Source organism: Anser brachyrhynchus (genome assembly GCF_964034855.1).
Source record: "Anser brachyrhynchus genome assembly, chromosome: 13".
Lineage (NCBI taxonomy): Eukaryota > Metazoa > Chordata > Aves > Anseriformes > Anatidae > Anser > Anser brachyrhynchus.
Genome location: NC_137708.1, coordinates 563,611 through 583,535, shown reverse-complemented (window position 1 = coordinate 583,535; position 19,925 = coordinate 563,611). Strand labels below are relative to the sequence as shown.

General features: G+C 41.5%; 1 protein-coding gene and 1 long non-coding RNA gene across 2 annotated transcripts; one reads left to right on the top strand and one right to left on the bottom strand.

Moving 5' to 3' along the window:
- Nucleotides 1-199: 199 nt before the first annotated feature.
- Nucleotides 200-15,958, top strand: LOC308177267 (heat shock factor protein 3). Its single transcript, XM_080554215.1, has 13 exons — nucleotides 200-410; nucleotides 1,354-1,462; nucleotides 3,105-3,232; nucleotides 5,796-5,920; nucleotides 6,777-6,852; nucleotides 7,549-7,610; nucleotides 7,999-8,080; nucleotides 8,362-8,495; nucleotides 9,589-9,834; nucleotides 10,909-11,014; nucleotides 11,560-11,625; nucleotides 12,780-12,846; nucleotides 13,403-15,958. The coding sequence occupies exons 1-13, from the start codon at nucleotides 291-293 to the stop codon at nucleotides 13,732-13,734; spliced, it is 1,653 nt and encodes a 550-aa protein (XP_080410341.1). The 5' UTR covers nucleotides 200-290; the 3' UTR covers nucleotides 13,735-15,958.
- On the bottom strand, nucleotides 15,267-19,858 carry LOC308177272. The gene is made up of 3 exons (XR_013938966.1): nucleotides 19,567-19,858; nucleotides 18,923-18,994; nucleotides 15,267-18,176 (listed from the first exon to the last, which is right to left on the bottom strand). It is a non-coding gene; the product is annotated as an uncharacterized lncRNA (long non-coding RNA).
- Between the last annotated feature and the right edge of the window lie 67 nt (nucleotides 19,859-19,925).

Sequence of the window (19,925 nt, the reverse complement as noted above, 5' to 3'; positions counted from 1 at the left end):
GACCGGGACCGGGACCGCCCGCCCCTCCCCTCCCCTCCCCCCCCGCGGGACGCGGCCCCTTCCAAGGCGGCCGGGGACGCCGCCGGCGCCGCTCCCCCGGGAGCACAACAAGCGGCACGCCGGCGGCCGCGGGGCGGGGCCAGGCGGCGCGCACCAACGGGCGGCCTCCCTGCGGCCCGAGGCGCCGCCCCGCGTGGCGTCACGTCGCGGCGGCCGCCGGCGGCTCCGCCCGGCCCGGCCCGGTCTGGCCCGGCCCGCAGCAGCAGCGCTCGGCCCGGCCCGGCCCCAGCATGCGGGAAGGGTCGGCGCTGCCCGGCGGCCCCGGCGCCGCCGCGGTGCCCGGCTTCCTGGCCAAGCTCTGGGCGCTGGTGGAGGACCCGCACAGCGACGACGTCATCTGCTGGAGCAGGGTGAGGGCGGGCGGGGGCCGCGGCCGAGCGGGGCGCGGGGCTCCGGGAGGGGCTCCCCAGGGGCGCCGGGCCGGGCCGGGCCGGGCCGAGCTATCGCTGCGCAGAGCGCGGCGCCCCGGGGGCCCACCGCCGCTGGGCGCAGCCGGCCGGGCGCGGCGCGGTGAGGAGAGGAGCCCGGGGCCGGCCCTCCCCGGGGCCGGCAGGACGGGCCTCGGCGGGCGCGCCTGCCCTCGGGCCCTGGGGCCCTTCCGCGCCGCTTCGCGGCGTGCGGCCCTCCCTCGCCGCTCTTCTCGCGCCGTGCGGCCCGTTCTCCTCGTCTTCGCCGTTGTAATTTAACGTTTTTGTGCTTCGTGAGCAGCGCGAGGACCTGCCCGGTTCCAGGGCGCTGCGAGCCGGGAACGCAGCGAGCCGGGAGCCGGGACGGAGCCTCCCCGCCTGGCCGGGTCGGGACTCGTAGCGGCTTCGCGGCGGTGCCTGGCTATTTTTAGCGGTGACACCGCGCGTACAATGGCAGAATCTTGTCAGGAGGCAGCCGAACTCTGCCCGGCGGAGATAAAAGCCCTCTAGTGGCATGAATGCCATCGTGCTTGGGCAATACTCGTGTTTCCTCTGAGCTGAGACAGAAGCAGAGCCATGTTTTTTTGTTTGTTTGTTTCTAGAACTACTTTTCTTTGGCTTAGGGTAAAGTCTTCAGGGTTCAAAAAACTACCCGCTATGCAAGAGGAATGTTCCACATAACAATTTTTGGTGTTGTTTAGGGTTCAAACTTGTTAGTACAGTCCTAAATGCTCTTAAATGACCACATAGACAGTATCCTTTTGCCAAGTGTTTTGCCCTTCCGTGTCATAGGAACCGTCTCCGTCAGTTTACGGTCTTGGCGTAAAAGCAAAACCTTAAAAATGTTGTGCTTGTTCTCTCACTGTTACTTCTGCTCGTTTCCTAGAATGGTGAGAACTTCTGTATACTGGATGAGCAGAGGTTCGCTAAGGAGCTGCTCCCAAAGTACTTCAAACACAACAATATCTCCAGCTTCATACGACAGCTGAACATGTGTAAGCATCATCTGTTTGTGTAATGTGTGTATGTACGTTGCCTGCGTTGCTGTACTGAAACAAGATTTGTCACCCTGATGGATCAAGCTGGACTAAATCTCTCGTTTATGTTTTCTGTGCTCTACTTGTGAGCGTCATGGGTCAATGGGTATCCATTATGTAACACGTGTGTAACTTGTACCCGCAAAGAAGCTGGAGTGAGGTGGCAGTCCAAAGTCAGAGTACACTGCAGGGCTGCAGCACAGCAGAAATGGTTGCTTTGGAGTTGATAGTTTATGGGCCATGTGAACGTATAAGCTGCACAGAAAGCGGCTGCCTCCTTTAGAATTTCCATTTGGAGTAAGAGGGTTAAGCCATTAAGTAAATCCTTTTCAGGAAAGGAGAGGATCTGAAAGATGATCTGAGTCTGCCTGTATTTCTTCCATGAACTGTAACTCTTCGGGAGCTAAGTGGCGACACCAAACTACGAAGCTGTAAATAGTCTGCATGCCTTTACTCTGTTCAGTACAAATAATTTTTTTTCAAAAATCCTCCTATTTCATTATGTTAGAAGCATGTTTGGCTCCAATGAAACAGAATAATAGAATTCATCATGTAGCATTGGCAAAGAAAGCTAATTTACGGCAGTGGATTGATAATAACACAGCGGCTTATGGGGAATTACTGAGAAGATTTGGAGGAACTCCGTTCTCGCCCAGATTTCCTTGGTCTCTCTAGCCAACGTCTGTTCAGATTCTGTGTTAGACATGACAGAGAAAGTGGTCGTACAGTATCCTTGTGCTGCTGTTTGAGTTAAGAGTTGAGACTCCATACTTGTGTGTCAAAGGAGAATGCAAACAAACAGTTGTCAGTTGCCTTATAGTAAGGCTAAACGTTTAAAATACAAATAGCCCAATAAAGGCATGCAGCGTGATGGCAACGTCCTTTTCCTGCTGCACTTATCCAAAGCTTTGACTGAAGTTTTCTAATGAGCATGCTGTTGAGGTGCAGTGAGGCAGGAATACGTTAACCGTGTTAAAAACTTGAATGAGGAGAGAGATGCATTGGTCTGTCAACTAATTTGCATCTACCCTTTGGTATTTCAAGCAGTTGTGGAAATTGGGCTGGCAATGTCTTATTTCAAGCAGGTAGTCTTTAATGAAAAATGTACTGCATGTGCGTGTGTTTCCATAGGTCGAGGACTAATTTCTCTTTGCATTGTTCTGTAGACCCTGGTGGTAGATAACAGCATTTGTTTTGATACGTAGCTGCCTGAGATTATTAACATGAAAGGAGAGGTACAACGCTGCACTGCTTCCATTGGGATAATATTTTAGTCATAATGTCCTAATAAATCTCACTTCTGACTGTCTTCTGTGATCATTTGAACATCATTGTCTTGCCACTGGATACTGGAAGGCCTCTGCCATGCATGCTGCTCGTACAGCCTGCAAGATTATTTGGTGGCATTGTAGATGTGTCCTCTGTCTGTGACAGTCGGAGCAGTGAAATGATTGAACACCAAAAGGAAGTTCCAGCTCCTATTAACTGTATAGCTGTAGGTATTTCAGTAGTTCTGGGGTTTTCTTTAGCTATGTTCTGTAACAGTAAGCTTTACACTGAAAGAAATTACTTTTTTTTTTTTTAAAATCCCTCTCCACAGATGGTTTCAGGAAGGTGATTGCTCTGGAGAATGGTATGATTACAGCAGAGAAAAGCTCAGTCATTGAGTTCCAGCATGCTTTCTTCAAGCAAGGGAAGGCACATTTATTGGAAAACATCAAGCGCAAGGTACGGTCTATGCATGTATTTACTTTGCTTTTTTCCTTAGGAAAAGAAGCTTATCTAGAGGAAGTCTGGGGGTGTCAAACACTTTACAGCCAACGGATTCCACGTGAACTAAGGTTATGCGTTGTCAAGCCTTTGTAAAAAGAATCATAGAATGAAAGAAGTAAAAGAAAATACATTGTCACTTGGTGGTCACTGAAAATTAGCAAGGGCTACAGCAAGGGCAGCAGTAATCAGTTCATTTGGACAAGCTTGTATGATTTATATTGTTCCTCAAATACCATATCACCAATAAGCTACGTCCTTTTTTTAGCACTTACAATTTTCTTTTGTACATTCAGGCCTTGTCTGACCTGTTTCTGCACAGGTATTTATCTTGTACTTGCGCATTTCAGCCCATAACATCCTGGCTGCCAGAGAAAGACACTATCGCGGTACATCATGCTGACATTTGAACTTCAGTCTTTTCTTTGGAATGTCGTAATGTGGTAGCTACATTGCCCAAGTTAATGAAAGAACAGGGTAGGCTTGAGGATTAGCTGGAGAGCCATAATTGTGTTTTGATTGATTCTTCACTGCGCTGTCTCTGTTCAAAATCACAATTCGTCAGATATAGTTGCACGGTTGCTTCTCTGACACAGGCCTGTGCTTTTCCCAGATGCTGTAACTGCTAACTTGTCTTAGCTTGCACATCTTGCTTTCTGGTATGTTGAGACAGTCAGCTGCTGACGTTATGTATGGCACCACGTATCCCATGAGCATTGCACTGGGTGGAGTATTCTAGATGGGGAGACAAAAGCTCTAGTTAGTGCCAAAGACGTTCACACAAAATGGTTGAACGTGCTGGTGAAACATACTCTTTGTTGCACAGGAAATGTGATTTTTGCAATGGACGAAATGTCTGTTAGCTTTTCTTGCTCTGTACTGCCTGGAATTAAGTAATATTTCGGTATGTGCTATAAACTGGCTTTCAGGCCTCCAACAGGAGTCCAAGTTTGAATGCAGGGCTTCCTTAATTTACTCCATTTTACTGTTAGGTCTAGATTTTCTGCTGATGCGCGTCAGTCTTGACACCCTTATTATCTAGCTACAGACTCTGAAAAAAGTAGTTCCTTGTACTCGGCAGAATGCTTTAGTTTGTTGGCTCTTCTGTCTAGAGGCAGGCCTACTGTATTTGAAATTTCTACCTTCTGTCTGCATCTTTTGGATGTCTTTGCTATGGACAGCTGGTATGCTGAAGAGGAATCAGATAGTCTTGAATTTCATTTGGGATAAGCATTGTGTCCCTTAGCATAAGGTATTATCTACAACAAACAGCAAAGGGTCTAAAAATGTAGACAGAGAACTGTTGGGCCATTCATTCCATCCTTTGTAACACTGGACCAGAGAAAACAGTTATTTCTGTGCAGTGATTGTTGAATATTATAATTGTGTTGTTTCACCATGAAGTGATGGAATGTTATTTTATAACACTGTCAATTTCTGGCCACTTAATGCACTGGGTAAGGGGGGGGATCTGTAAGCCAACCTGCATGGAAGCTATCTGACACTGAATTAGGCTAATCTCAGATGCTTCCACCTCCCTCTTGGACTTTAAGAGAATAATAAGTAAAATCATAGCATGCTGTAGGTTAGAAGGGGCATCTGATGGCTATCTGGTACAACTTCATTTGATTTGATTACAGTCAGTATTTGGCTGAATGTTTTTTAAAATTATGTCTACAAAACCTGTACATACCATTCATGTTTGTGATGAGACCTACCATTTTCAAAACCCTGAATTTTATATAAACCATTAATGCCATGACCACAGAGTTACTGAAGGAAATTAGAGAATTATGACTGTGGAAGTGTGAAGAGGCAAAACTGAGCTTTTTGCTTTCTGATTGCTCTTCCACCATCACTTGAAGAGGAAGCATTTATAGATTTTGCTGTGGGTAGAAAAGCAGTTTCGACTCTGACTTTCTGGAGACAAGCCTCTGTAATCTTGGAAAGTCACTGAGTGGAACTGTAATAGAGGAAACAACAGTATAGGGATCTGTGGTTCAGCTGGTGCGGGACAAATTTTCCAGTTAGGTAGGTGTCATGTAAGTAGACTCCTGTTTTTTTTTTCCCAATAACTTAATGGAAATTTGTTACTCCTGTGCTGGCAGATTTATCCACAGTTAAAATGAATGTGACCATACCCTCTTTACTCCTCTATCACTTGTTTTGCTTTTGGCTGGTGGCTTACACTTTGGCACTAGAGGGCAAGCTTTCTTCAGACATGTCAGAGAGAACCCCTTATGAAAGGCAGTTTTCAACCAGTGGTAGGGATTTTAGCATGAATTACAGTGGTGCCATTCTCTTGTTTTCACTGACAACTTGTTTTTTTCAGACGGTTGAGACTGTCCTAAAGGCTGTCATCTATAACAATTGTGTTTTATGATACACAAGTTTTATATAATCTTACCTAATATTTTAATGGAGTTTATACCTCTTCTACAGACTAACTACACTGGTCATTTAGAAAAAGTATGAAAAGCACTGTTCTTAGTAAAGCATGTGTAACTTGATCCTATTTTAGGTATCTGCGGTAAGAACTGAGGATCTCAAGGTCTGTGCAGAGGATTTACACAAAGTACTCTCTGAAGTCCAGGAAATGAGAGAGCAGCAGAACAACATGGATGTCAGACTGGCTAACATGAAGAGGTACACTCTGTTTCAGAAGCACTTAAGCATTGAATGGGGTTTATAGCTAATGGAGCTTGACTCCAAACGTGTTTCAATTGAAACAGGTGATGCTATATTCTTTTTTTTTAAGAATCCACATTCCATGCCACACAGCATTTTTAATAGTTTGTTTTCATAATTCAGTAACAGACCAGAAATTCAAACCGGGAGTTTCTTGGCTATCTTGAGATGTCATTTTGGTTGCCATCATCTATAGTATTTTTTTTAGGGGTATCAAATAATGTCCTGTTCTAAACACAAAACAGGGCTAGATGCAACAAGGGAGAATTAATGTTTGGTTTTATTTCTGATCAGAAATGGACTTTGTGTGTCCTCATCTCTGTTCCTTCATATGCTTTTTGTATGGGCTCTGGGAGTTCACTTGGATCACTGGCATGCAAGTGGGTGTCAGCCAAAGCTCAGGAGATGTATTCACTCCCTCTGTTCATATTGTTTTGTTTGTTTTTTTTTTTTAATATTTTGAAACTGTTCTGAGGTGGTCTGTGTTACAAGTAGCCTGTTTCCAAACACCAAGTCTTAATTCTAAGCTTTAGAGGCTTTGAAGGAAGGAATACCTCAGATCAAGATTATTGATGGAGCAGCAGAGAATGAGAATGTGCTAATTAGTGAGCATTTGGTCCTGGTTGGTGGAGAATGGAGTTAGTTTAACCCAGAGCTTATATTAGTGGATCAGATTAACTAATTGTTAGTTATCCACAGAAGGAATGTTGCCATTGGTCCTGCAAGGTACTGTGAAAGTTTGAAAGCTGTGAAACTAAATCATATAAAGTAAACTCTGTTCATCCTCTGTCTTCTGATTTATTCTGCATTGCAGAGAAAATAAGGCCCTGTGGAAAGAAGTGGCAGTTCTAAGGCAGAAGCACAGTCAACAACAGAAGCTGCTGTCTAAGGTACCATTGCAGCATCTTCAGTGCTACCATCCTTATTCCTGCCTCTGTGATACTTGATGGCATTCTTTGCTTATGTAGAATGACAAATGACACAGAGCTGAACAGGCTATATTAATACAGCACAAAGAAAATGTTCACAGTTCCTGAGTGTCCAAGAAGTAGCACAGCAAAGAATCCCAAGCAAAATACCAAGGAAAATCTTAGTAAAAAGAATTTCAATGTGCTTGAAATCTCAGTGAATCTTATTTGGAGAGAAGTAATTAAATCAAGTTGACCTGGGGTAAACATGGGGCAGGAGTCATGGTAATGGGCAAGATATTTCAGGCACACAGAATGGAGTCTGTGAAAGAACGAACCAAGGCAGACTTAGAACATTCAAGAAGTCAACTTGGAACCTGGAAACGAAAGGAGTTGCTGCACTGGATCAAATTTTCTCTGGTTTATCCCTCAGCTTTTCCTGGTCTGGAGTTTTCCATAGTGACTTGCTGTGTTATATTACATTTTTATAAAAATCTGTGCAAGTGAAATAACTTTTCAATGCCTTTTGTAACTTTTTTCTTTTTTAACATAAAGGTACAAATGGATATTTAAATTGCCTGTTAATTTCAATCACAAAAGTAAAGTCTGAGTTAATAATTTAATATTCTGATTGCTAAGCTAATCACTTGGTTTTGGCTCTTTGTTTTTTCTTTTTAGATTCTTCAATTTATACTAAGTTTGATGCGAGGAAATTATATTGTTGGGGTCAAAAGAAAAAGGTAATTACTGGATAAGTCACAAACTAGTGTCAGATATGTGTTATGGGGATGAATCAACTTCTAGAAGCAAGATACTTTTCTCAAGGTGCATAATGAATACTTTTAAATAGGATGGGAAGAGAATATACTATTCATTTTGAGTTTTGAAGGGAACAGTTGCCAGAAGTGGTAACTTTTTTTAAAAAAAAAAAAAGTGCCAGTGTTACTGACTTACCACAAAACAAAAAGTGTGCTTAGAATGTAGTCTGTCTGCAGTACGTTTAAATAAACAATTTCAAAAAAGCCACTTTTAGAAGTCAAAGAATAGTTCTTACTGTTACTGCACATATTTGGCATTGCTACAGCTGTTTACTACAGAAGTATACACTAAAGTCATACTTTGTCTCAGGTCTCTAACGGATGCTGCAGGTGCTTCACCTTCCAAATACAGCCGTCAGTATGTTCGCATACCTGTGGAGAGTGGCCAAGCAGTAAGTCTTTCTAGGGAAGGAGACACTGGGTTGGACAGGATGCTGTACAGTGATCATGAAGTTTTCCTTACAACTATTAATATTCTGATCTTATAATCAAATGCACTCTATTTTGAAATGGGCTGATTTAAAGCATTGCTCTGTCTGCAAAATCACGCAAATCCGTACAACTTGGCATAGATGAAATCTGAACGGGAAATAGAAGCTTCAAGAAGAAAGGAAATAAACATCAAAAAAAAATTTTTTTTTGGTTTATTCATTCTATTTGCTGTATATTGCAGATGGCTTTTTCTGAACATAATTCAGATGATGAGGATGGAAATGGTACGGGTCTCATCATTCGAGATATCACTGATACCCTGGAAAATGCCACCAATGGTCTCCTTGCTGTGGCACACACAAGTGGCAGAGCCAGGTATGTGTAGGGATGTGAAAGTTAACAACTGAAGCATAAATCCAAGTAGTTATGTTAATGTAAGTTACCCAATATGTTTTGGGAACCCACCTCTGAGTTTCTGCTCTATTTATACGTTATAGGCCTGTTTGTAGGCTCTCCAGAGTAAAAAGTAGACCAATTTGGAATCTTTTAGTTCCAGAGATGCACTATTGTGAGTTTCCCTTCCACCACATGTCCATGTAGTCTTATGCCCTCTTTGGTCTGGCAGAATTTAGTTATGTGAAGTCAAGCTGATCTTTTCCATATGTTCTATATATGAACTCATTATCAATCTGAAGAGTTATAGAGCCAGTGTTTGGTCACGGTGCTGGAAGAAAAACACATGAGGTTTTGTTAGCAAATTTAAAAACAAACAAAACTATGAAAATTGAACCTTTTTAAAAAAGTCACATTTTCTTCTGGTTTATTCTGCATAGCAGGTGTGAAATAAATGCAAATAAAAGGCTTAAAGGGGGGCTTTTCTTTCTAGAAACTGAGAATGCGTGACTGTCAGTATATGAAGGGGGGTTATAAGAAAGATGGAGAGAGATTTTTATCAGTGTCTCTAGTGGCAGGGCAGGAGGCAATGGTTTTAGACTGACAGAGGGTAGATTTAGCTTGGATCTAAAGAATAATTTATTTTGTGATTACGGTAAGGAGGTGCTGGAACAGGCTGTCCAGAAAAAATCATGGATGCCCCATGATTGAAAGTGTTCCAAGTCAGGTTGGACAGGACTTTTGAGCAACTTGATCTAGTGAAAGATATCCCTGCCTATGGCAGGGTGCTTGGACTGGATGATCTTTAAAGGTCTCTTCATACCCAAACCATTCTATGATTCTATGAAAATGGGGCGTTCTGCTCTGATACATACTGTTTATATAAATTGTAACAACTGATTCTTCGTCTGCCTTTAGGAAGGCACTTACATTCTTTTACAAGACCAATTGGTTATTTGAGCTCTTAGTAGGCTTGACCTCGCTAGGTATTAAGATGTAAAATAGTAAGCTTCCAATGAGCGCTAACACAGTTGATATTCTCCTGTGTCTTGTTTCTCTGTGGGTTGCATTTTAGAGAGAGACAGACAGCTCTGGATCCTGGCTTACCTATTTGTCAAGTATCACAGCCAAATGAGTTAAATTGTGTAGAACCTATCCCTCCAGTTCATGTAAATGATGTCAGCAAATCCAGTGAAACAGGAAATGTTGCTGTGGAACTCCATGCTGCACAAGCTAATGCTCCAGAAGACCCTGCATCAGTGATTGACTCCATCTTGAATGAGAATAACTCTGGAAACCAAAATGATCCTTTACTGGACAGGTATGCAAATCACTATATTCACTTCTTTCTGGAGACTTATGCAGTCGTCTTGTGGAATCTCATTATTAAACTGTTCTGTGTCATAGTTTTAGAGGATATATCTAGCAGAACATAGTGAAATTGCTTTTCAAACATCTCCAGTGAACTGAGTTTTCTCCCCCTTTTCTAATAGGTCTTGAAAAAGACAAGTGTTATCATAGACTAAAAGCAGGGCAAGTTCATCTGGAATTTGCTCTGTCAGCTGTCACAAGTTTGCCTTGACTTCTGATATTTTGGAGCATTGGTGTGGTTCGTCTGTCCTGTCAGCCCTTGTATCGCCAGCTACTGACGTTGCCAAGTGCTGCCCAACAGCAGATCCAGACTAGAGAGTTCAGTAGGGAACTATGTGCTTCCTTGTTTCTTAGGACTGGATGTGGGGCAATGCCTTGAAATTTTACATTGTTTGTAGCCAAGTATTCCAATACAGGTGACAGCTTGCAGCACAGTGAGAAACTCAGTACTGGGTCACACGTGCCGCTTCCCTTCTACTTCTTTCATTGTCCCTTGTATCCTGACCCCAGTCCTTCCAAACGCATACAATTTGGTAACAATCTGGTGTTCCTGTTTCAAAATAGATACCTAGTGTTCCTTCAGATGCAGATTATTTGTGTTCCTTTGCTTATCATTTATTGTCCGCAGGTAAAAGCTTATGGACCTTAGCTTTAACAGATACTAGTACATAGACTGAATTCTGAGAACATTCAAAAGATATTAAAATGAAAGAGGAAATAGTTACATGAGGAGGATTGCTTTTTTGATACGATAGCTATTATGATACTTGCTGTACAGATGGTTTTCCTTGCACGTGTTTTGCAAAGAATTGGGCCATGGAAATTGATACAGCAATGTGGTTTTGTTAATTTGGCAATAAGCTGTTCTGGATTGTGAGCAACCCTGTCTGGCTGTCATCTTGCCCAACAGCTGTAATAACCAAGCAACTAACGGCTTATAAGAGGTGTTTCCTGTCCTGTAGTGTGAAAGAAGAACCTAACTGCTGACTGTTGCTTATGGTACTACGTAATTTTCTCTTTTCAGAGAGGAAATTCAGGATTTTCTTAATTGCATTGATGCCAGCCTTGAAGAGCTTCAAGCAATGTTGTCTGGGAAGCAGTATAACTTCAGTTCTGAAGCTTTCAGCGATGTGAGTGTCTTTTCATTTATTCTGGTTTCTGAAAAATACAGTTTAGATTGTGTTAGAAGATTTTATGGATTTCTTTCTTGTTGTAATGGGCAAGTGAGAAGAAAATCTTGAAAAGCAAATAGCTATGGATAGAATTGTACGTAGTCATCTGAGGAGTCTAACAAAATATAAGCTAATGCTGAGAGCCTTTTTCAGTTCATACAGTACTTTCATTTCATATAACTTAAAAAAAAAAAAAAAAAACAAACAAGAAAACCAGAACCTTTCTCCTTCTTGCTGTTTATCATCACATCCTGATTACTGATCATGCATTGGGATGTGGAATTGATCTGAGTCATACACCTGGAATCAGTGAGGGAAAAATGGTGTCCTTCTCTTCTCATGTAACCTCAGTTTACTGCCAGAGGGTTAAAGTGTATTGCAGTAGGCCTGCAGAAGAGCCACCATCCATGTTCCTCCTTGGGTAGATGAAGTAGGATCTTTGAAGTTTTAACAACCTTATTATGTCATAAACTCTCCTACACATGGTCTGTTTCTGTTTTCAGACATTTAATCCTGAGCTGCCAGCTCTGGATATGAACTTGATGGAAACTCCCCCTGGTATGGAAAATGTAAGAGTAAGATTTGCTTCTGTTATGGGGAGGGTTAAAGTGATTCTGAGAGCTAAACTTTGGCTGATGCAGTTTAAGGGTAGGGACCAGACTGATAGCACAGGATGAAACTGACATTTTATTTAATCTGTATGACTTCATGTTTTCTGTTATTACTGTTGGTGTACAGGAAGGTTCTCAAAATAAGTTCTCAAAATAAGTTGTCTTATATTTCTAGCTGCGGTAACACACTCAGTGTGCTAATTTCAACTGATGCTTTGCTAAGAATAACATTCTTTGCTTTATAAATGTACCTGAGAGCATAAGGAAGAGGAAAACAAACTGGTGTTTGCTGAATCAGCTGTCTGCCTGCATTGAGGAACTTTTTTTATTATTCCTGCCTATTAATTCTGTATTTTCTGTTTAGAAAGAGCAGGTTGGAAAATCTAGTCTGTTTTTGGTCTGTGTGAAAACAGTTTCTTGGCTTGTCTTTCAGCCAAGTAATAACTACGCCTGGGATTGTAGTTCAGATTGTGCGCCTTCGTCTGCTGGAAGGCTGAAGAAAAAGTATTAAAGGGAAAAAAAAAATGTAATGCGGTATGCAGTATTTATTCCAAACATGGCTGCGTAAAATTTCCTCAGAGGACATGCTAAAGCTTAGTATGAATTTCCTTTTCTGGGCCCCATTCAATACAATGTGTTATGTTACAAAAAAATCTTGCAAGTGTCATTTATTTTGTAACTCAGAAATACTATTTGAACTAGGACTTTTCTGGCATGGGAGCTTACATCACAACTGAGGTAAAATCCTGTTGTGTTCGAGCAGTGCTTGCAAAATTTGATTTTATTAATGAAATCATGTTTAACCGCGTTATTCCAACAAAGCAGACCGTAATAAAGCTTTGGGTTGGGTAGGTAAACTGAATATTTGCTAATCATAAGATTGTTTGGCTCTGGTAAGTTAAGTTTGTCTGTATTTCATCTTGCATTTTTCTGAGAGTTCCTGTTTGCTGGCCTCTGTGAAATAATGGGTTTGTGAGGTCAGGAGTTTACATTACTCAGCAGTGTCACTCCTATTCCCTCCTTCTTTCACCTTTAATTATGTTAACCAGTCAGTTAAGAACTGAATATTTTTGTTAAGCATTCTGTCTTATTCTTTGTCCATTTTGCTTCAGATTGCAAACTTGGCAGACAGCACTGAAGATCTAGGAGCAAGTGAGAGAGAAACGGCAGGAAGCAAAGGTGGGCAGGAAGGAACAGAGCTGTGACAATTCCAAACTCTTCCAAAACTATGTATTGAAATGGATTTTTTTCTAGCTTGTAATGTGTTAATTCCTTCTTTGGCCTGGGCTTAAAAAGTTTTTGAAGACTGGGATGTTTCACTGACTTTAATGAAGCTGTACCTCAATCTTACAGGCCCCGTTCTGTTCCCCATGTTGGTGCTAACTCTTTTCTTATATGTGATGGGGTGCCACAATAAGGAGCAGAACTGCAAATGTCATTGTGGAAGTATCTCCTATATGGGCTACAACACCCACAAACGAAGTGCTAACCATTCTACTTTAGTGATGCCAGTGCATGCAATATATTTAGGGGCCTGAAGCGTGTTTTAGATACTGAACTTAGCTGCAGGTCTTAGTCTTTTCCAACTGTAGATGTGGTCTTTCAGAGCTCAGCTGTGTGGTTTTCTTTAGTGAACTGAGTTTTGAAGCAGCTTTTCCAGTGTTCCTTGCATTGAATAAGAGCCTTCACTTTGTGTCATAGGATCCTGGAGTTTAAAATGTTTGTTTTCCCTCAGATATGCAGCTGATACAGTACAGGGCCAATCCTCTGCTTTCATTATTTGAAGAACTACCTTCCAGTGAAGCCCCAGGGAAGACAGAGGATCCAAAAGACCTCCTCCTGGCCCCGCTGGAGGAAAAACCTGCTCTCCAACCTCCTTCAGGTAGTGAAACTGTCTTGCCATTAGCAGCTCCAGAAAACCAGGCTGAGCCCCTGGATGCTCTAGGAATGGGTGATCCACCTCTCCTCTCGGAAGACGGGAATGGAGAGTATAAACTGTTTCCACTCTTGCTCCTCAGTCCTGTTGCTAACTTCATCGAAGAGGCCTCTGAGATAGAAACTTCTTGAACTCATGCAACATCTATAACTGGCATAGTGGTGTGAAATAGACAGCAAGGATAAATGGATCAGCAAGAAGTTTGGTCTTCTCTCTCCTATCCTGCTTACTGGGTGTCATATTCTATATAGACAAGAGAAAGTTCTCTCTCTACAAGCAAAGAGTGCACGTGGAAAAGCTGAAAACAAGCTCAAAGCTTGTTGATAATGGGAATGAAGGCACGGGGAGGAGGGAAGGGCAACCTTTCTGTAAACATACCACAATGTATTCCATAACTGTTTTTATCTGATATCCTTATTGCAAAAGGAAATCTGTTTGTATCCTGTTTGTAAAAATTTGGCTGTTTTTTTATTAGCTGTGTAGTAATGTCGTGTGTAATGTTTTAAACCTGAGTTTTACTCTGAGATGTTTCAAGAGGTAGCTTGTCTATTGTTTGGAATTAAGTTGTTTTTTAATTTGAGGTTTCTTTTTTAATAGTTTGTGGCCACAATTGTTTGCACCTGCTTATATTACTTTCCTACTCCTAGATTTGCTCCTAGGTACAGGGAACATTTTTTCCTATGGAAAATTATATTTTAACTCTGGAATATTACTTTTTAACATCCTAACATGCATCCATTGCCATGGATTGTAGGTGTTGCAGTAGGAAGTGCTTGCCACTGTGCATAATGCTGATTTCTCATGCACATTGCATGGCAGCTCTCCTAGGGTAACTTGCACATAGGTCATTTGTTCTTGAAAATTGTGAGTAGAACTGATTCATGAGGTGTCTAGTGAAGTCCAGCAGCTATCCTTAAAATGTCCTTAAAAAAAAATAATCCTTAAAACAAAAAAGTTATGGGGTAACTTGCGCTGACATAGGACATTCATTTTCTCTTCTGCTTGCAGTATGTACTTGTTTATCTGACCTTACATGAACAGTGGACCTTGTCCTGCATATTCTGCTCATGGGATTTTAAAGCTAAATTGACTAAAATCATTTGACTCCATTGACAACAAATGACAAAAACTGGTCTCTGCTTAATTAAACTTTTCCCAGAATTGTCCTACACTGTTTTTCAAACTTCTTTGAACAGCTGTAATGTAGACATCAGCCTTTATCCACTGTTGTCAGTGGGACAGCAAGTGCTCTTTCACTGATACGAAATCTCTAACAGTCTATCGCAAGCCCACACAAACCTGAAATTTGCCATAGCCATGCAAAAGTGTTGGGGCTTGAAAAGGCCTGGAGGCAGGTAGAAAAACAGCTGTATAATGCCATATGGTATTTTTTTACTGCTGCAATTACTTGGAAAAAAATCAGTTTTAGGAAATCAGTCTACTTACAGGCTTAAATCAGTCTACTTACAGGCTTTATTCTCTGAAATTTCTGAACTAATAGTTCTCTGATGCTCAAGAAACCAAGTTATTTTGATATACTGAAGCCTACAAGATAATACATGTTATCTATGCTGGCCTGGCTATATTGAGTTTGTGCTTCATTTTTAAATCTGTTGAGTTGACAGGGGAGGATCTTGCTACTGAGTGTGTGTGTGTGTGTGTATACCTGTAAGACCTTCATAGGGTTGTTTTATTCCATTGTTTATAACTTCCTTGCCTCTGTGACCCTTCATGTTTATATCTTATGAATTGCCTTTTGTCAAGTATGTCTTATTCCAGCCTCAGTCTTTCTGCTTACTTTTCTTCCTTGAAACAAAGGGCTGAATGGTCTTAAGTTTTCCTGAGCTGAGGGAAAAATGAATTGGGTTCTGGTTGAGTTTTTTATTTCTTCCCAAAGGCCTCAATTTTGCCAAGAGTGAAACAGTAAAAAATTAAGAGACTTTTTTCTGCAGTGTTTTGACAGCATAGTGCAGAAAGCAAAGTTCTTTGAGGGGTAGATCTTCTGTAACCTCTGTTTCCTGAATAGGTTAAACTGAAGAGTAGTTCCTGTAATGGATTAATGTCATATTCTTCCATGATGGAATCTGATCTCACTGTATCTTGCCATCAGATGTTTGATTGAATTGCATAAGATTTTTTTAACACACTTTGTCTCTTAAGAAGTTAAGACACCAAGGCTTAAGAAAACTTCAAATAAAAATTTGTGAATCTGAGTCTGGTTTATGTACTGGTCTAGGAAAAGTATGTATTTGCAAGTTTGGTAACAAAAATTGCAATGAAAAGGGAAAGGTTGAATAGCAAGGAAAAAAACACCACCATGCACTGAAGTAATTAAACTATTGAATTGCAAAACTGTTACTGTGTTTCTTGTATGTTATTTTGACGTCTGTTCTTCTTTGTTCCTCTTTTGCCAACACATTTCCCAAACCAGCTTACTGAACCATCTAGAAGGAAGAACTTCGATGCTCACTAGGCCATTTCACTATGCAGCTGCTGCTGGTTCAGTAACTCATGTACTAAGGTTAGCCTGGCAGCTGCTTTTAGAGATCTGAGCCGGAGAAAGAAGGAAGTTCAGATTTATTAACCTGTGGAATCAAAGCTTATGGTAGTAGGACTGACTGCCGCTGATAGTGTAAGGTCAGGTCCCATTTGTGAGTTTGTTCATTGCCTTTGTATAGTTTGCTGGGTGCCAGCCTTCACATCTAAGCAGTGAGGGGACCTGATACTAAGTGATCTTTCATAGACAATGATTCTTAGGCCTTCTGCCTGTTCCATCACCAACAGTTTGCTGTCTCAGGGGTTGGGATGATTCTGAATGTACTTACTGAGTTACAGAGTTCAATCATGTTTGATATTTGGGTACATTTGCAACACAAAGAATCTTTCAGCCCCTTGCAGAGGTGCATAGTCCCAGAGGATTCAGGATCACTGAGCTACTATGGAGCAGCTGTGCAGAACAGCTGCGAGGACTTCAGGATCCAGGGATTTTCCCCCCTCTCCTTTGAGCCCACATTGGTCCCATGTTGCAGGATCACAGCATCTGCCTCATACCTGCTGCCTGAAAACAGCATGCTGCCTGCTGTGCCCCAGGTGCTATGGGCGGCATCGTGCTTTCATCAGCATTTCTTGTTGCTGGCATACCCGCACCAGTTCTTCCCATTACTGAAAGCCTTTCGTAAGTCTTCTGTCTGGTCCAAGCTTTCCCACGCTTTTCAAGTACATTAGTAACCGCCAGTTAAAATGCCAATCGTGCTGAGTTATTCCTTTTCCCACCCATTCCTTTTGCAGGCAGTATTTCAGCTTGAGCGGGACACCTAGATAATTCTTCCCATTTACCAGCTCGCTGAGGTCACTCAGACCAAAGGTTGCATGGCTGCCTCCGCACCTGTGTGTAGGGCCAGCCAGGCACCCACCCTGTCTATTCTCCACTGTCCTTTTCCCTGAAAGGCATTTCTCATCGGGATTGTGCCAGTTATGTCAGGTGTAATGCACCACTGTAAGTGCTCCTTACAGGTTCTGGTAGGAAAGGCCCACAGATTCCATAAGGTATGGACTGAAATACCATTTACTGGAACATAGGGAACAGCATAGGTAATTTTACATCACTTTAGAGGTCAGCGGACCTCTAGCCTTGATGTGGCACACTGCGGATCCTATTTGTGCCACGGTTAACTGACACTGTGAGAGTTTTTGTAGGATTTTTCCAGAAGTCAAGAACCCCGTTTATCTTTTCTACTGCTGAGGAAAAGGATGTTTGTATGAAAAAGTGCTGCTTCACTTCAAGATAAAGACAAGGGCTCGCCACTGGTGTTATCACTGGAAGCCCCAGGCAGTCTATCTGCAGCCAGCTGGTATCTGCAGCACAGCACAGGCCTGAAAGTGAAACCACGTGTGCAGCACAGCAGGTGAGACAGTAGCAGATCATCAGTCCCTTGATGTACAAGCCTGGTTAGGACCACAACACCATTGCAACTTTATGCATAACAAGTTCGCGTTACCAATGAGCAAAGTTGCTTCACTTTAGTGCAAGCTTCCTTCCCCCTCCAGCACCGATGTCCAGGGCCACTGCTTTTTCTTCTGGTTTTATTCTGCTGTATCACACTGTTAGGGGAAGGAAGAGTTGCTGTTCCCTGCCTTGTCTGTTCTAAGAATTTACAGAACACACCTAGGCATGACAAGCACAGTGTAAGTGCCTACCGCATGCTCCTTTCGGCATCCTTTCTCATAGTCTTTCAGACTAGCACTCCACACACAGCCCATTTCACCGTAGCCATCCGTTTTTAACTCATGTTGCTTTGCACTTGCTAACGCAGAGCATTTCAGAGTATGAGCTAACCACATGACTTGCAAGAGGAAGGGTAACAAGCCGTGCAGTGCCTATGACATCCTCAGCTTCTTGAGGAGAAACACCACAGTCCAATAAAACTTAGATAAATCCTCTTCTGAAGGTTCAGGCAGAGGTATCTCAGCTCATGATGGTCTTCAGAGTTTACAGCAATGTACTGTGATTCCTGTCTCTCCTGAGCTGTATGATGGCACCTCATCCAGATCATGCTCAGTGTTGTGCTGTCTCCTAAAACAAGATCGCCATTTTAAAAAACAGTATTTGTATTATTACACTTCCACAAAGTAAAAGCAAGAACTCGCTGCCAATGTTCACCTCCATGTACAGGTATCTATGCCTGCATCCTGTAAAGGACAAGAAATTTTTCCTGCCACTGTCTCACATAACCACAAATGTAAATGTAAGTATAAATACATATACCTGTTTTTTTGTCAGGTGGTGTTAGTTCACAGTCTAAAAGCTTCCAGAGTGTACCCTGCTAGTGGTAGGTTTCCTTACGACTTAATTTGAATCAAGCTAGGCTTCTGCCTTCCTGTCCAGCCAGCCACGTTCCCCAGGAAACAGTGCCATTAATCTGAAATTTAGCATGTTCCTTTCTCCTCCTCCTTTGAGCCAAGAAGTGTGTGAACACTGCAACCTGCACAAGTGTTTCCTTCCTCTTCCGAGCTCAAAGGCTGCAGATTGGAATTGTATCTCATGGAAAACTAATAATGGAAGAATACAAGGCTACAAGGGAGGAGCATGTGAAATCAGGTCCCCAAAATCTTTTGAACTGCTGTTGAATCTTTTTCTCTGTTTTATCATGTACAATGTTTTCAGAAGCATTTATACTTTAAGCTGGTTAAACGTCCTCTTTAATTGCAAGTGTAGCTGCAAATACAGTAGATGATAAGAAATTAGCTGAACTGATGATTCTCTGGGCTGTGACTGATGACGTCTTGTGAAAGAAAAAAATAAAAAAGGATTTTTCTAACCTAATAAATGCATGAAAATTGTGTATAAGAAAACCATCGTCTTCAGGGAAACGTAGATCAGAATGTAACGACCTGAAAAGAAACAAATTCAAACTCATACCAATAATATTGCTATTATTAGATCAAAGTCAAAGTAGTCAAAAATTTTTATATTCATATACACATCCAGGCTTTTAAGCACCAATATTTTGCAGAATGAACTATCAATGACTCTAAAATATGAATGTATGTAAAAGTAAGCAATCATATTGAAAGCAAAGACCTTGAAAGAAAAGGAACAAGATAATATCAGAGCTCCCAGGACTGCATACACAAATGTCCTGTTTTTAATGTTAAACTACATAATAATCTAATGAAGCTGCCCACAAATGATAATGTAGGTGGGGCTGTCTTTAAGCTATATATAAGACTACAAGAAATATTTTTTTCCATATATTTCCGCTACTTCAGAATCAGGTATGCAAGGTTATTTGTGCTGGCATCCTATACTGTGCTTCTACAGATGCAAACACTGCCGTATTGTCATTAAAGGTGATTGTGTTTTAGGATATGGTTTAAGATTTTGTTGATTGTTTAGTTATTCTGGTTACTTTCATTTGAAGACTGAATGTTGAATTTGGAAGTAGCAATAGCAAAGTGCTTACATCAATTTAGCTGAATACAAAGAAGCATAAGTATTTCTGCCATTAAGAGGGTAAGTGAAGAACTGTAGAAGACAAAAATATATTAAATCTCTTGAACATAATAACAAATAATAACAAATAATAACAGATCTCATTAAAGTTAAGAAATCATGATTTCCTAGTCTCAAAGAGTTTCTACTTCGGTAAGATTCTTTTTTTTCTATGTATGTAATTGTTTACATGTTTCCAAAGTAGTCCACAGGGAAATGCAGGTACACATGACCCTAATTCGTGACATTAATTGAATACAATTAACCAATTAAATTAAACAGCTAAATTACTAATTAAATTTTACAGCTAAATTGCTATGTGAGAAAGGA

What these genes read in the sequence shown, in the direction of transcription:
- LOC308177267 (XM_080554215.1), top strand. Translation starts at nt 291, where the DNA reads ATGCGGGAAGGGTCGGCGCTGCCCGGCGGCCCCGGCGCCGCCGCGGTG. An exon ending in TGGAAAACATCAAGCGCAAG is followed by an intron (nt 3,233 to 5,795) that starts GTACGGTCTATG and finishes ATCCTATTTTAG; the next exon opens with GTATCTGCGGTAAGAACTGA. An exon ending in GTTCTGAAGCTTTCAGCGAT is followed by an intron (nt 11,015 to 11,559) that starts GTGAGTGTCTTT and finishes TTCTGTTTTCAG; the next exon opens with ACATTTAATCCTGAGCTGCC.